The sequence below is a fragment of the Sebastes umbrosus genome, chromosome 13 (assembly GCF_015220745.1).
Source record: "Sebastes umbrosus isolate fSebUmb1 chromosome 13, fSebUmb1.pri, whole genome shotgun sequence".
Lineage (NCBI taxonomy): Eukaryota > Metazoa > Chordata > Actinopteri > Perciformes > Sebastidae > Sebastes > Sebastes umbrosus.
In genome coordinates this window covers 20,781,353-20,799,128 of record NC_051281.1, presented here as the reverse complement: position 1 = coordinate 20,799,128, position 17,776 = coordinate 20,781,353, and the positions used below count along the sequence as shown (strand labels likewise).

Here is a 17,776-nt window from a genome sequence, read left to right as displayed (position 1 = left end):
TAGGGCTGGCCCTCTGCGGCCCAGCCAAAAAGTGACTTTTTCATGCCATGTCCACTTTAAAATAAAGGATTTTGCTCATTTCTTGTTAGAGGAATGCCTAGTTTAAATTGTGTTTATTTGTTGTTGTTGTTCTGTTTATTGTATTGGTGATATAATGTTGATACAAATGTTTCATTAGAGTTTATCTTTTCAGATACTGGAAAAGACTGTAATATTAGTCCTCGGATGCTTTGAGTTTTCTTTTAAAACTGTAAGACACAGACCAAAAGCCACCCATGAGTGTATGCTTATGGCTGCTGAGGAATCAGTACTTATCCCACACTTTGTGTCGACAATTAATGTTCCATTATCCATCCACTCTATCAAGAGGTCAACGGCTGTGGAATAAATGTAGAGTCTGATAATGTACATTAAGAGCTATACATAATGTGAATAGCATTAAGGTTATGCAAAGAATGACGAGCATACAAGCCTCTAAAAGGCTCTGCGTCGTGTGGAATAATTGGTCCATGTGGTGTGGATGTGCGGAGACTGACCGGGCGAGCTGAGAGGGGATTTGATGAAGGCTTCAGGTCTGGGAGCGACCGGCTGCACCGGCCTGGTCTGTTTGGCTGCTAGCTTCTTCAGGCTGACCCTCCTCTTGTCAAACATCTCCTGCATGGACGCCTGCTTCTGGAAAACCTTCTCCACTTGGTCCTGGTGCACAGGAAGTTATCAGGAGTGTCAATACGGGACATGTGCTGCTTATTTAAGTCATTTTTCTGTCAGCACGTCATTTGAAATTAACATAAATGCGGTGTCTAGTACCTTATCTCAATTTTGAGACATACTATAAACAAACTTACATCTGACAGTAGCCACGTTTCCATTCATTTGACAAACAAATTATAAGCAAACTTTTGAAATGTCGCAAAAAAAAGAAAAGAAAAGTGATTTAGGTGCGTTTCCATCAACTGATTTGAAGCAAATAAACTTGGCTACAGAGTAGGTTTTAGAAGTTGGCACTTTAGGCTACTCATGGTAGTAATCCGGCAGTAAACAGAGTAGTAGAAGAAGCAGAGGTTGCGAACCGGAAACAAAACAATAGAAAAACAGAGAGAGTTCTTCCTGAATTTATTCAACTGGACAAGTTTTTAATTGTTCTTTTCATGTCAGCTAGTATCGGCCATGTTTTATGCTGTCCGGAAACGAAGACAAGCATTTGAACGTTATGGGAATATCCGAGAAGACGCAGACAGCAGAAACAGCTGATCAGTCATGTGAGTTAAATGTTCGCGGTCAGAATTTTTTGTTTCCATAATCCATTTAGCACATCAATTCCTTTTTGATAAAGGCCACCTCAAGCGAAGCAAAAACTTTTTTTTCGCAATTCAGGAAGTTTTATCAAATTTTGCAGTTTCCATACAACTTTTCTAACGCTATACTTCAAACTGCGCATAAAAATATGTGAATGGAAACACGGCTACTGTGTGCCATGGATTTTGTAATACATTTTTGGGATAGCTTTACATTATAAAAAAATCATGTTGGTTACTTTTTTTCCAAGCACAAATAATGTCATGGTTTACAAGGTTTCTCATAATGTCATCTAATCAGATAACTAAAAAAAAAAAAGGAAAATTACTTCCACAACACGTTCATCCTCTTCTGTGTAGTGAAAGATAAAACTTAAGACATAACATCTTCATTTTAGAAATGTGGTCAAACCACTCTGACACAAATTATACCACACTGACGTGACAATAATCTGGACATTGGTCATATCTGTTTTCAATAATTGCCCCAAATGGTCACCATTTGACAATGACAGAGCGATGTTTAAAAAAGCCATTATTATTCTTTGTTTGGTCGTCTTACTCTGAACTGCTGGTTGAGCACTGCCTCATATTCTCCCCAGATGGTACTGAGGTCTGTCAGTTGGTTCTGGCTGGCGTTGTCCAGGTAACGCTCCAGCTCCTTCAGGGCTAACTCCGCCCCCTCATGTGATTGACACTTGTCTACTGGCTGAGACGCCAGCAGGTATATACCATCATCAACCCATTTAGAAGCCTGAGGAGGACAGCAGAGGAAGAATCAGTACAAAAACAACAACAAGCAAGACAAAGCTACTAGACCGGGAGTGTGTGGTCTTCTTACTCTCTCCAAACAGCGGTGCAGCTCCATGGCTTTGAGGAGGTGGTCCTTCTTGGCCCTCAGGTTGCTGCTCACATTCTCACTGATCGCTCTGAGCTCGCTGCATTTGGGCTGAATGGAGTCTTCGGCATAGTGGGAGTTCTGGATCAGTTCATCACCCTCACGAGCCAACGACGAGGCTCTGTCCAGCACCTCCTGTGGACCAGTGTGGAGTCATACTTATTAAGTATTCCTTCAAACTGTATTTTCACCAAATTCTTCATACCTGTATGAACCTGAAATCTGATTGGTTTTTTTTTACACATATTTCATACAGTTTTCCAATACTGGTCGTGATTTTTTTGTAGCCATAAAATATTTGACACAAACTGCCGTAACTCTTGAATGCACTCTCCATAGCAACCAAAATGTAAGCAAATACGCACATGTCAACTCTGAAAGATCCTGCAAAATTTGATGCCACATTGCCCATAGATGGTGCTATACAGCAACACAATATATTTAAAGGAACAGTGTGTAATAATTGGGGGATCTATTGCCAGAAATTGAATATAATATTAATAGATATGTTTTCTTAAGTGTATAATCACCTGCAAATATGAATCACTGTGTTCTCGTTACCTTAGAATGAGCCGTTTATATCTACATACGGAGCGGGTCCTCTTCACGGAGACGGCCGCTATGTTTCTACAGTAGCCCAGAACGGACGAACCAAACACTGGCTCTAGAGAGGGCCATTTGCCTTTTTACGTTTTAAAGTCGGCCACCATAGTTCCCCTACACGCTTGGCACACTGGAGAAGTTTCAGATAGTTGCAATCTGCAACCTCCCCACTAGATGCCGCCAGATCCTACACACTGCACCTTTAAGTAGCCATTATGTCGTGGTCATGTGACTTTTTGCAGAACTTCCTCTTGTACAAAGCCCTAATATTCAGGATTACAGGGTTTAAGTATTACCCCAAAATCATGGCCACCATCGGCCAATCAACATGACTGAAATGTGTATTTTGATGCAGATCTGGATCCAAAAAATTGAGTAAATTGAGATGACTGTGCAGAGTAATAAACTCTCAGAATGCTTTCTTTGCTTTAATGAAGTACCATGTCGATTCTTTCACATGTATTATGATTTTAGGAATATAATTATAATAATGACGTTATTTTGTGTTTAACACTGACTGGCTCACTGAAGTCTGCTTCATCCCACCAACAACAAACCCACATTATAAGAGATATTATCCATCTCTTTGTGCCATGGTTAGACAAAGCTTGAATTGTGAGGCGTTGGGTATTACTTACACAGACTCTCTCCTCATAGGTGGTGAGTTCACAGAAGATATGGTCAGCGTGGGCCGGGCTGATCCCCACCTCAGAGAAGGTTGCAAGTTTCTCAGACACCTGATCCAGCAGAGCCCTCACCTGCAGCAGAAAACACCATAGTCGGTTTTCAGGTTTCATGTGGTCTCTGTTGGAGTCCAGTATGGATAATTTCACCTGAGCTAAGAGGCTCACCTCTCTGTAGTTGTGCTCAAAGTGGCGCAGTTGGAGACACTGCTCCAGTTTGGTTTGATGCCTCACCCAGAACTCGTCGAAAGCCGTTTTCGTCTCGTCCAGCTGAGACAACAGTCTGAGAGAAAGAGCAGGGAAGGAGATGGGGACAGGAGGATGTGGAGATGGATTGTTAAAAAACAGAGTAGACCAACAGCAGTGGGGGGAGAAATGAATAGAGTAGAATATGAAGTGGAGATACTGACTGAGGTATTTGGATATCTTTTCTGTGTGTGAATGTTATGTAGAGTTAATGCCTGTTGACATGGGAGTCAGTGTTGCTTAAAATACCGCACTGACTGACCTCAAAGCACACTGCCTTGCCAACTATTATTCAAACTATACTGACGGCAGAGCTGCGAGAGCTGTGAACAAATCACCTGCCATCAACAACAACAAACAAAAAATGGTCTACTGGCTTTATCTTTGTTTGATGGATCAATCAGAGAACAATGAACAATGATAGCACTGAATCTTTAGTCCAGTGCAGACACTCAACTTACTATGAAATGACTACAGTGTGTATCTTAAATGTCTGTTGTCACTTTATCTGCAGTTTTTACCTCACTTTTAACCATGTTTACTGTCTTGTATATATTTACCATTTTGTATATCTAATTACTATTTTGTATATTTTGCTCATTCTGGTATATTTCTAATAATATTTTATTTTATATTTTTAACTGGTATTTTGTTTACTTAGCTATTTATAATTTCTTGTACATGTGTTGTGCACTGCCTGGGAGTTTGATACATTTCACTATATGAATGTATATGTGATAAATAAATCTCTTGAATATTGATAAATGTAATCACATTACAAAGGCATGTCTTAAAAGTGGTACTTTTTACTAATTAATATTGAAAAAACCCAAATGTATTAAATTTTTATATGTAATGGAGAAAAGGAACTATTCACATTAAGAAACTCTAAACTGAAAATGTCTGGTGCATTTGTTTAAAAATAGGTTTAAATGATAAAGAATGAACATTACAAAATAACAAATTATATGGCCATTTTCTTTCAACATTTTGTTTTAATAATTCACTTATCGCTTAAGGACAAGATCAATTTAAAAAGCAAGCTTTATATTAAGTTTCGGAATAGTGACACAGTGTCAACACCTTATGTCAGTGTCAACAGCTACCCAAATAACATGTTATTGTATAATAATCATTTCCAGTTAATGATAAATGCTGATGCATAATGGTTGAGCTTTTTGTGAAAAATGACATAATCAGATGTGTTAAAGATCAGCAACGTAATCACTTCCATCGGACTGGTTCCTTTATGTTAAAAATAGTCTTGACTTATTGTGAGTAGCCATCCTGCAGCTTTACCAGCTCTCGTGATTCTAACCTTTGCACTGTAGCCAGGTTCTCCAGCTCATCCTGGTTCATGTTGTGGTCGGGGTCTTGCACCACAGGCTCATTGATGCTCTCCAGCAGCCTGCCGCCCTGACCCAGAGCCACCTGCAGATCCTCCTACAGACACACACAGACAGATGGAGTGATATAATCCAAATACTAACATACATACCTAGTGTACATAGAATAATGTATGTGTGTGTTAACGGTGTTACCTTCATTTTGTCTTTCTTGTGGGTGTGTGTGCTCAGCAGGATGGTTGTGGCCTGGATTTCATTGGGTAGTTCAGTTTCAGCCAGTTCAGTCCCAAACGACTGCAGCATCTGCGCGGTTCTCTTTACCATCAGTGCGAAGCCTTCGATAGCCTGATGCATGCAAGACACAACAAAGATTGTCAGCATGCAACGCTCATGATGACAATCAAGAAAATGCCACATTTGCAGTGGCTTTATTTTTCAGGTTCAGGTGATGCTGATATAGTATGCTGTGTAGTCATTTTTACAGTAGTTCTTATCGCCCGCATTTTACTAAACTAATCGCTTTTAATGTAGTAGCTATGTTTTGATGATGTCATTGCCATTTATTAACTCTCATTATAATATGTTGACAAATATGCAAGACACAGCTTAACCCTGAGCATCTCAGTGGGCAATTAAATCAGTGGGCAACATCCGGGTCTGAAAAGTGAAGGCAATGAGGAAGTGCCTTAAACTTGCATTCTTTCTAATAGCCAGCAGGGGGCGACTCCTCTGGTTGCAAAAAGAAGTCTGATTGTATAGAAGTCTATGAGAAAATGAGCCTACTTCTCACCTGATTTATTACCTCAGTAAACTTTGTAAACATGAGTTTATGGTCTCAATCGCTAGTTTCAAGTGTTCTTCAATACAGCATGATGTTCATTTAGTAAATTATGGCCCCATTTAGAGTCAAATAGACCATAAAGCAGGGTATGCTTTAGGGCGTTGCTACATTGTGATTGACAGGTCGCTACCACGGCGTTGTCCGGTCTGGGAGTTGTTCGTGTTTTCGTCTTACAACTTTAACCCTTTCACAGTGTGATTTCACTTCATGAAAGTTAATTGTAACATTTTTGTTGTCTAAAAATGCCTTGTGTCACATCGGGTTGCAAAAAAACAAGATAGTGATGACCAAAATGCCGAACTTGAGGCTTCAAAACCATTGTCCACAAATCAATGGGTGACGTCACAGTGACTACGTCCACTTCTTATATACAGCCTATGAATTAAACCTATAATTCTCTCTGTCTCCTGTTTTATTTTATTAATTATTTCACAGTATTTATTAATTTATCTCACTCATAAAGTGCCTTGTAATGTGTGACAGCGTTATGTTGTCCATGCTGACTGCTAAGGTGGTGTATTCAGTGTGGACATACAGTGCGGTGAGAGATCCACTTGTCATGGCAGTACTCCTGCGTTCCTCCGAGTTCCAGGGTCAGCTGGGAGCGGTCGATGTAGGAGTGCAGCTCAGTTATTGAGCTCAGCATAATCACCTGAAACAGAAACACCTGAAATTATTGCACACATATCATTTGATAATGATCATATTAACTAGCATTTTATGTACTTTTATTTATTTATTTTGTATTCTTTATTGCAGGAGTGCAGGAGTTAACATAACAACCGTTGCTTAGATATATGATGTTGTACATACTTGTATCATTCCTACAATATTTATATATTTTATAGTGAAAATACAAAATTGATAGTAAATTAGAAAAATAAAGAAAATAATGAATGGAATAAAAACAAGGAAAGATTAGAGGGAAAAAACAAAAATAGAAAAAACAAATTAAATATATAATTAAATTAAAAAAAGTAAGCCAGTATGATGGTGTGCATACATATACACATATACCGTATATACACAGACATACATACAAATATATATACATACACCTTTGCATACACAGGAAAAAAATGAAAAAAATAAAGAGATTAACTCTTCAAACTATTCAGGGCTAAGTCCTTCATTATTGTTTAATTATGATCCTCGTATTTAATCCATTTATTCTGCAGTTGTAAATATTGTTGTTCTTGATTTCTGCCTCTATAGGTTACTTTTATTATACTTTTAAAATAATACATTTTGGTTCAAGTGCCTGTTTTTGTGTATTTTGAAAATGTTCATGATAAAGGTTATAATTAATTGCCAAAATGTTTTTAGTAATGGGCAGGAAAAGAATATGTGTGTACTATGCACTTTTGTGAGCATTTTAAAATCTTCTTTCTTCAATAAGTTTGATTTGACCCACAGAGGAAAGAACACAAGTCACTGACGCCAGTGTTTCCAGAGGTAAGAGTGACTGTACGCACCGGCACCTTCATCTTGAACTCATCCTTGTTGAACTTGAAGAGGATGTCGGAGAGAGTACGCTGCAGGAGGGTGGTGGGCCTCAGAACCAGAACCAGCTGGAGGTTCCTGGGAAGGAGCCCTGAAATGAGAGAGTGGATGGAGACGGTCACTTAAACGCAACAGAGCAGACAGGATCCTCCTCCGCCCTGAGTCCATCGTACATCATCACACGTCGGCAGGACAGGTTCTGTTCTTTCTGCTGACAGCCTGCACTTCCTTTATATCATTCCCTGCCTTTGTGTCCCATGTGAAAACTCTCACTCAAACACATTAAAGCATGTACGTGGAGTGTGTAGAGTACAAGAGAGTGGGAAAGACGTGGGGGATGTCGGGCACCATCCTGTGGCAGCGGGGACATTAATCTTCATGTCCCCGGCATGCTTCTACATGAGTAATGAGGTAGACGGAGTCACCACCAACTCATACATGTGTGCATGTGCTTTCTGTACCTAGATGGCATCGTTGAGATTTAATATGGAATAATGCACAAAGAAAAGTTTTGCTTGCTAACAAACATACTCAGCATAAAGCAAAGATATCCTAACTAAGCAAAAATAAATGGATTGCTAGATGCTTTCAGAACATTTTCCCTCATATTTATCATGCTCTGCCAATAGAGCCAATAAAATGCTAATTCAAACGTCATGATTGACGCCCACTGGCAAACTAAGATGTGCTGCGAAAGCAGTTGGATGATGGTCGAGGGTGGACACTGATCTCCCCCTCCTGAGGCAGTGCGACTGTTAATGCTACTTTAATTAGCTAATGACCTAAACGGCTGCTTCGCCCGATTGGCTGCCCTTCCCGAGTGAGTTGGGGAATGCTGGTCTAAGCAGAAATGACAATGAATACATCGTTAATAAAAACCACTTGGGATAGGCGCTGTTAATGGAATTAATAAATCAATTCAGTGTTTGTCCTTGTTGACCTGCCAGAACCAGGAGGAGCACTGTGAAAATGGTCGCTCACCATCTGGAGGAATGAAAATGATTGTGGGACATACGGCTGCTTTTATATAACATGGTAGTAGTAGGTGCTACCGTACAACAAAGAGCTATTATATTTAGTGTGTGTATGGTTTATTGTTTTGAATATGGTATGCAGCTCACTCAGAAACTGGCTTCCTAAAGGATATATCTTATCAACAAATGATGAAGATCCAAATTAAAAACTGATCCTAACTGATCCTACTGAAAAGTATGTCCTGTATAACCAAAGCCTGATCTATCTTATTCCTCTGTTCCATATAGCTCAGTCCAAAAACTATTAAAAACACATTAACTATGCTGTTCTTTTATTACAATGAACAAGGGGCATTGCAGTTTATTTTGAGTCAATCTAACAAACATCCGGTACCATAACTAATGATGCACCGATACAGATATCGGACCGATAATGACTGAAATAGCTGGATTGGATGTATATTCTATACATTATATACTGGAATTTTAATGTTTATGTTATGACTAATTTGTTGTTGCATTAAAAAAGTTTGCAATTGAATCGTAATTCCTATTAATTTTGAAGATGTTTTACCAAGTTGCTAGTGTACGATTTATTATTTTAATTAAAAAAAACAATTCAATAAATATATATATGTTTATTTGTTACATTTTGATTTACAAAGTTAGGAAAACAATGTTTAAGTCAAGCCTGATGTTGCCTTACACATAAAGGAATGATACCAAGAACTTCCACACAGTGAGGCATACAGCTTATAAATTAAATACTGGTATTGGATCGGTACTAGGCATCAGCCGATACCCAAAGCCCAGGTATCAGTATCGGGAATTAAAAAAAGTCGGATTGGTGCATCCCTAACTAGAACACCAAATTTGCAGCTGAAAATAGTCCAAGGCTAATACACTGTTTGCTAAAAAACAACAGTGGCCAGCTGTTTTAGGAAATTATCTTAGCCTTTTTTTAAAAGTTGAAACGAAGTAGGGCAACAGACAGCGTAGAGAAGTCAGAAAGTATTGAGAGATTCACTAAAAGCATTGTTGGTTTTTGTCTTTTCATGGGCTTTGTTGACAACCGCAACACTAAAGAAAATCTGCAGCCTTAACCTTTAAATGCATATTGTAGCTTCTAACCAGTCAACCGTGCTGCTTGGATATGTGGTCGCTGGCAGTCATGGTCATGGTCTACTTCTTCTTTGTTCTTTGTCAATTGTAGGCTGAGAGATGCACATACACACACGCACACACACACACACACACACACACAAATCCTCAAAGAAGAGCCAGATAAATGACAAGGGAGGAGGGGTTGCTTTAGGGACTGACAGTAACTCTGCAGACTTAATTGGGACCAGTCTATAAACACACTTTCTGTCAGATCAAACTCAGCCATGCATGCCACGGCGACGAGCAGCTTTTCCTTGAAACACACTGACCCACATTCCCAAGTATACACAAGTGTGCTCGTATACATAGACACACAAAAAGACAAAGAGAATCCTTTGACAGCGTAAACATTCAATATAGCCTCGCTTATCCTCTCTCTCTCTCTCACACACAGACACACACACACCCTTAACATGCACACACTGAGTGAATAATACCTCACTGAGTGAATACATCAGCACATACAGCAATTTGGCCCATGATGAACTAGTCTCCACTACAAATATATACAGTAGCAGCAGCTTGAAAAGTGCCAGTTTTCATCACCATCCATTTAGCAGCCTGGCTGAATCGCCCCAAACAGGACATTATTGCGGGGATGACTGAACGCCCCCTATTACCGGGTTGTCAGCCTGTAAAAGTCCCCCTTGTGGGATTAATAAAGCTTGATTTAATTTGAAATGAGCGATGATGTCTCTTGAGACCACGCGTGGTGGTGATATTCATCTCTCATTCTCTCTCTCAGACATCTTTTCATATATCTCTCTCTGTGTGTTGAGTTACTACCTTGCTGCCTTCAGCGTTAATGATGGAGCTGTCCGACCCAAACGTTCCTGTTTCCTGTATATCAACAACGATAAACATTTCTGTACCACACTGGCAGGGAATAGAAGCTGAATGTTGATATGAATGAAGCTGTTAAAACTCAAAATAGAGCATGAATCATGGTGCTTTAGTCAACTGCCCATTGTTTTAGCCCATAAAAGCAATATGCTGAGAGATTGTGTGATGGGGGTGATTCTCCCCCCCCCACACACACACACATGTAGTATGGAGAGCTGCCAGTGCTTCATCACCTCCCCACACAAAACATGACACACAGATGAACAGATAGCATTTCAGCTCCCAGAGGAGAAGAACAACTGAAAGGAGCAGGGGGAAAAAAGCAGAGCCCTGATGACTTCTGATGCTCCACAACTGCATTTTATTCAGCAACATATATTATACAAACTACTATCAGTTCTCTGTCTCCAAAAAAAGGTGTGATGAAGCATTAAGTAGGAACGAATGAAGTGATTGGAAAATAAATTATGTGCTGAAGCTGTTTCTCTTCCTGCTCGAGCGTGCAACAACTGATTACAGTGCAAAAAATAAAAAATATTACGCAAACTAAATCTCCTATAACATAGCATAGAAATTCTTAAACCAGGCTGAATATTATAAGTTGGGCTATTCATTAATGAAGCAGACCCTCTTAATTTTGTTTTGGCCTTTTGTGATGTGTAAATAAATGTGTTGTATATATAAAATAGTAAATAATATGATGCTCAGATGATAAGTGAGACATTTAAATGAATGAGAGAACAAAAGAAACGTCATCTCCTTCTGTCTTTTTTTTTTTTTTTGGCATGTGACTGTTTATTTGTCCCTGTAGCTATGGAAACACATGGCAGGCTGTGATGGTGATGGGATAGAGTTCAGGGATGAGGTTGGCTCATATCAACCCCCACCAGGGTGGTGGTGATATTAGTGGTGGAGCTGTGAGAGAGATGGAGACGCTCTAACACCTCTCTCTCCAACCTGACAAACCCCCTCTCCCTATGGGTGAGGGTGCGAGGCCAGCACCTCTAAAAACCGGCTCCTCTCATTTCAACAGTTGATTAAGACGGGCTGTTTCTCTCCCACACAGACACAAAGACATTAACAACACAGAGAGAATGTAAGTGCACGGTCACATGTACTAAGGCTGTCCTCGACCAAGGAAATTCTTCAGTCGTCTAGCACTCACATACTATTGTCCACTAATCAATTAGTTGATTTAATCAACAGATCTGTGAGTTTCTCCACAAAGAATCACAAAAAAGCACCACTTTAAATCGTGTGTTTACTGGAGATGAGCTCATAAGTTTCATGGAAATAAGTCATTCAGCACGAAAAAAGCATAAAAAACGACTAATCAACTAAAGAAATTTTAGTCGACTAAGACCAAAACGACCGATTAGTCGACAAATCGACTAAGAGGAGGCAGTCTAAACGTACGCAAAGAGCAACTTACTGCGATACGAAGCAGGGTCCCCTTGACGGCCGCCCATCGGTCTTGCCGACGATCGATGACCAGGATGAAACCCACGCCTGTCGAAGACAAACTGGAACACACAGAGAGACAATGAATGGTGAGAAGAGATCAACTTTTAACTCCCACACTGCAGCACAGTGTGGAGGGCCACAGAGAAAGTCTGTGCTACAATGTAATGACTCCTAACAGACACTTTTAAGGACTGAAAAGTAAGTTAGCCCAAGAGCCCAAAGAGGAAAAAACACAAAGACATAAAACATACATGCTCTTCGTCGTATGCACAGTGAGACAGTAGAGAAGTGGTTGTTCACAGCTCGTTGTTTTGTTATGCTGCTCTTTATCTTCTCAGACAGCTGGTGCCCTCCATAAAAGGAGATGCTGTGAAGAACCTCCAGATTTCTTGGCCCCCAATCCGTCCTCTCTGGTCCCAGGAGAGAGGAGGGCTGGATGGTTTACACACCACCACCACCACCACCACCAACAATCAATGACAACCGCATGTGCAGCTCACCGGCAGTGTATACTTGAAAATATAATGCATAGGTGCACATGAGCACCTCAACGCTTTAATGCAGGAATATCCCAGTAATCCTCAAGTATTTGCTTTCATGTCCACCAGTCTGCATCTACTAAACAGGGTGGCAGCAGATGAAAAGAGCAGTCCTTGGAACAATAAAGCCAAAATAAAAACACAGGAGTCGGGGATGTGTCTCAGAGGTAGATCCCAGCACGCTGCTGTGCTGTTTAAAGGGGAAGGAGCCAAATGCTTCAGACCATCACAGCATCCAGCCTGCCCCCACCACCCCCTGCACTGCATCTATCAGCCATCCAATGAGACACTGGGAGCCTGCTAGGACACGAGCCTATCACAGGATGGCTGCAGTGTGATGAACAGCTCTAGAAGCCAGTCAGCAGATCTTTACAGATGTGGGGGGAGGGGACAGACTCAAAGGAGGATGCCACTGGAAGCATGAGGGTTTCATTTATTAGGAAAATACAGTTTATCCATGTCTGCCTCTCTACGGTCACTCACATTTATATTCATAGTGGCACATCTTTTCCTTTTTTCCTGCACTTTCCCTTTCATCTTTTCCTGTTTTCTTCCTCCATCGTCCCTATTTCTCAGCTCTGCGCTCAGTCGTCCACACAGACTCTTACAGCCACTCGGGCTTTCAAAGCACAAATGGCTTTACATCTCAGCCGCAGAGGAGGAGGAGGAGGAGGAGGAGGAGGAGGAGGAGAATGGGACAAGAGCTTTTACTGCCTCTAAGACATTTATGGCGGCTGAGATGAGAGAGGGTGGTTTATGGTGAACATGCAGCACCAGGACTAGCTATTGCTTGATTCCCATTTGATTTTTAGTAATATGTCAATAATATTTGTTCTCCCTGTTTTTCATTTGATTGGGACTGTGGGTATAAATTAGGCGCATTTACACAGTTTTCAAAATGTCAGTGTTGATTAAATGCACTATTACCCTATAAACAAACCAAACTATTTAGGATTTTGTTCCTAAAAGGAAGGTTATTTTGAATTTATTAAAAATGTAAATGAGCTAGGGCTGTCAAAGTTAATGCAATAATAACGCATTAATGCAAATTCGTTTTAACCCCACTAATTTTTGTAACGCATTAACGCAACTTGCGCTTTTTAGGTTGTAGCATCATATGAAACTACCCACGAGTCTCCCCTTTACAGACATGCTTGTTTGCTATGCTATGATTTGAGCATATTTTTTATACTAAATGCAGTACTTGTCAGGGTTTCTGGACAATATTTGTCATTGTTTTGTGTTGTTAATTGATTTCCAATAATAAATATATACATACATTTTCATAAAGCAAGCATATTTGCCCACTCCCATGTTGATAAGAGTATTAAATAGTATAGTAGTATAGTACTAAATACTTGACAAATGTCCCTGTCCCTTTCCCACAAAATGTGTGATTTATTTGCGATTAATCGCGATTAAATATTTTAATCGATTGACAGCCCTAAAATGAACACATGTGACTTTATATAATATTATATAAAGTTTTGTATAGTTATCATATTGTCACATATAAACTGTTCTCTCCAACTATTCCTCCCGTAAACCATCCCATGTAACATTTTTCGGTACATTTAAATTTTTTCTTAAATATATATTTTTCCTCACTATAAATTAAAATATTCATAGAAACCACCTGGTGGTGTTGCTGCTACACATGCATGAGTGTCCTAATAATAATTGGATTCGTCAGGACAAAGTGTTGAAGCTGTGAGTTGTGAAAAAGCTCTGCCTGATGGCGATGCAGCGATGAGGGAAATTTGCTGCATGAATGCATATGCGGACGTAGCAACACCCTCCCCTTCTTCTGTCGTACTGCACAGAGCAGAGAGAGAGTGGCTGCTTGAATATAAGAGCAGTGGTATATTAAATTAAAAACAGATTAAATAAGCCATGAGGGCAGAATGTGTTTCAATTCTGGGATAATATCTTAGTGCCAATCGTTTTAACATAAAACCAATCAGTAAAACTAGATCCATGCGTGCAGTTGCAAAGCCAAGGAGAGATAAAAAAGAGAGAAGGGAGAGAGATGGGAACATGGTCTGACAGAGGACATAGCTATTAATTCATTTCCTGAGTGTGTTTATAGATGCAAAGCCTAAAGTACATTTATTAGGATCGAGAAAATCATGCAGCAAGACTGAAATTAATGCAAAATTTTACACATCTTAGAGTTAATATATAATATGATAACAGGCATGCACACATGTGGTATGATGAAATTAGTATTAGAAATTTTGTCTGTCATTAATATTGATCCAAAGGTATTTGTTTCAAACCAGCACCAGCTGTTCAAGGGCACATTACACAGTTGTAGGACATCTGCCCCCGGCTGGGGACTGTGTGTGTGCCCTGCTGGGGGTGTCGGTCCCTCAGGTAGCGCCAGCCATCTGCTTCTGTATTCAGAACAGCTTGAGGCTCGACGCCATCTCACCCCTGTGGATGACCCTCCTTGAGATGACTGGAAACCTCCACAGTCAGATCATGAAGGAGGTGAATTTAGACACTCGTAATGGATGCAAATTGTATCTGCCTGTTGGCAAAAAAACACCCTCATGGCCCAGAGGTTGAACTGTAATACAGTTTACATAAGATCATTTTGAAAACTTAAACCATGACTGAAAAAAAAATGTCTTAGCCATGCTGAAATAGGCTGGACATTTGGCGTTCATGTGAATTCATCGGGACACCGCTCTGCTCAGCTGTCTGGATGCATTATTCAGATCCAAACAGTCAAAGTCACTGCAGTTTCTATTTTTACGCACTTTGCCAGTCCGGGTATGACGAAGGAATGGTGGGACAGCCAGGGGGGAGAGCTAAATCAAGAAAATGTAGGACTAAATAGTGAGGAAAATATCAAAGAAAAAATGAAAATGTACAGAAAAATGAGACAGGAGATGGTGTTCTGGAGGAATAGTTGGAGATGGAGATGGTTTCGTACATTTCCCCTCCCCCCCATGTCTCGTCTGGTCTATCCATGTGTACAAAGAGAGTCTGCAGAGGACTGATAAAGACCCTGGATTATTAATTGGCCATCTTATTAATAAAGGAATCACTTTACCCCTACAGATATCTATGCAATACAGTGACGGTCTCATCCACTGCACAAATCCTCTGCAGCCTATGCAGTGAAACTGTGTTTAAGTATCCACTGACACCTACTGGCAGACTTCATAAGGTATCTTCATAAACTACATTTTCATCTCTATTGCCTCTCGTAATTCCTTACATCCATTCCCCCGAACATTTATTTTGAGTTCACTTGACTTGCATGTGTTTCCGAGATCAAACACAGCAAACTTCTACTTTATCACATGATGTCTGCTATATATATAATATAAAAAGCATGACTGTGGCTCTCAGTTTATCCATAAAGGTTCATCAGCAGTGTAGTGCTGCTGCATCAAGAGGGAGAAAACATACTTGATTCCTTTCCTCGCCTCATCTCCTCGTGTCTTAGTCCCGCCCATGGGAGATGTGAGTGGAAGTGGCGAGGAAGACACGCGAGGAGAGAGGAGTCGACAGGCATGTAATAAAATGGCATGTAATAAAATGAGACATCCTGGCCTGAGAGTCGTCATTTTAAAGCTACCTCAACTAAATATGACATCTGTCCATTGTTTTGTTCTCCCGCTGTATTTTATGATCTCTGTCAGATGAGCATAACAGCGCTCATGATAACTATTAATCCAGCTGTTTGGACTTGTAAACATCATTGTCACGATTACAGCAGTTGAACTGGGTGTAGCCCACATTCAATGATAGAAACATAAGTAATATCAAGGTGAAATGTCATTAAGGAATGCGGTCAGAATAGCGCCTTATGAGGCACTACACAAGCGGTGAAGGGCAGAAAGTTTGATCGCGCATTTAATCATGTTAAATAACTGCAACTTATGAATACAAAAGGAACAGTGACATTTGTATAGTCCTGCCATGGATGGAGATTATTCCAGCAGTGTTACGTCTCTTTTATACGTTGCAGGTACCGTAAGGGATACACCTGCGTATCGTCGTTTATAGCTCCTCCGGCAAGCCTCCTCAAGCCTCACTCCTCGCACCTCGAGATGCATTTTAGGAATTGGGATGTCCTTCAAGATGAAGCGCTGAGATCAATTTCCGGGTCACAAGCCGGAGGAGCAACGAGCAAGGAGACAAGGAGGCACAAAATCGAGAAATGAGAAGCGCCCCAGGAGAGTGGATGGTGTTAAAAAAAGTGGATTTGAGGATAGAAAATGAGGTAGAGGAAAAATCAGTAAAGATACAAGAAGTAAGAAAGAGGACACCATTAAGATTAAATGACTTGCATGTGAGGGACTTTACCTGGGCACACTAGTCAGGTAGGTCAGCACATTGTGAAACTCTCCGTCTGTGATCTCTCCGAACGCAGGGAATTCTGGGAACACAATGATGGGGCTGCCATTATCTCCCCTACCTCCTAGGAAATGGAAAAACAGAGGAACATTTATACTTTATGCAAGAATATATAAGAATTACTTAAGAAGGTTTTGTGTATATCTCCTTGGTGATGTTGCATATTAGTACAGCATAGGACAGTACAATATATGAGGCAAAGACAAAACCAGTTAAACTGATCATAACGTTCATGCCGTCAGTCTCTGTGATGAGGGCTCTGTCAATCAGTCTGACAAGGAAAATGTCTTTCGATTTATTACAGTTGGATTAAAAGGAAGAGAGCACTGAGGAAGAAGAAATGTTGACCACATGGGGGCACTGATGTTAAAGCTGTATCTGTGATGACTGGAGGATGTACAGAATGAACTGCAGTATCCATTAAATGATTTAGTCTCATACTCAAACAAACCAAAAAATAGTGGTTTAGCATTCATGTATTTTTCTTCTAATACAGATAAATTGTTCATTTCAAAATAACTAGGATTTTGAAATAACCCACAAGAGTCAACGGTTGATTTAATAATAATAAAATACGCTGGTTTGCACTGAAAAAGTGCTATTATCTCATTATTTTAGCCCCTTACAACCCCATCTTACCACAAAGTGTTACCTTAAAGCCCCTGGTTTCCAATCCTAAGCATCTCTCTTTAATTCACCACTAAATAAGCAACAATCAAAGATAATGTTTGAAAGAAAAAATGTATTTAACACGTAAAAATTAAGCTAATCTGCTGCCTCTGGACTGTGGATGTGGTCAAATCAGATCTGATTGATCTGATATGAAACTAGAAAAACCTAAGGAATCCATTGGTACCAACCATGTCATACTAGCTGGTTGAGAATGAGGTTAAATAACACTACTAATTTACACTCAATTTTGGCGAGGAAAAACGGAAATGGCCATTTTCAAAGGGGACCCTCGACCTCTGACCTCAAGATATGTGAATGAAAATGGGCTCTA

At 40.1% G+C, this 17,776-nt stretch overlaps 1 protein-coding gene across 12 annotated transcripts in view; it reads right to left on the bottom strand.

Moving 5' to 3' along the window:
* Window positions 1-17,776, bottom strand: part of mcf2lb (mcf.2 cell line derived transforming sequence-like b) — a 42,742-nt gene that overhangs the window by 13,498 nt on the left and 11,468 nt on the right. For 10 of the 12 annotated variants that reach the window (XM_037790275.1, XM_037790280.1, XM_037790279.1 and 7 more), the window contains exons 1-11: window positions 16,723-16,835; window positions 11,829-11,919; window positions 7,388-7,506; window positions 6,448-6,564; window positions 5,267-5,416; window positions 5,044-5,168; window positions 3,648-3,762; window positions 3,435-3,554; window positions 2,137-2,328; window positions 1,858-2,049; window positions 537-696 (exon numbers count right to left, since the gene is read on the bottom strand). In XM_037790275.1, the coding sequence (XP_037646203.1) occupies window positions 537-696; window positions 1,858-2,049; window positions 2,137-2,328; window positions 3,435-3,554; window positions 3,648-3,762; window positions 5,044-5,168; window positions 5,267-5,416; window positions 6,448-6,564; window positions 7,388-7,506; window positions 11,829-11,865 (1,327 nt within the window). In that variant the 5' untranslated portion in view covers window positions 11,866-11,919; window positions 16,723-16,835. Of the gene's footprint in view, window positions 1-536; window positions 697-1,857; window positions 2,050-2,136; window positions 2,329-3,434; window positions 3,555-3,647; window positions 3,763-5,043; window positions 5,169-5,266; window positions 5,417-6,447; window positions 6,565-7,387; window positions 7,507-11,023; window positions 11,025-11,828; window positions 11,920-12,111; window positions 12,982-16,722; window positions 16,838-17,776 lie in introns of those variants that run through there. The other 2 variants (XM_037790287.1, XM_037790276.1) reach the window with 2 other exon arrangements.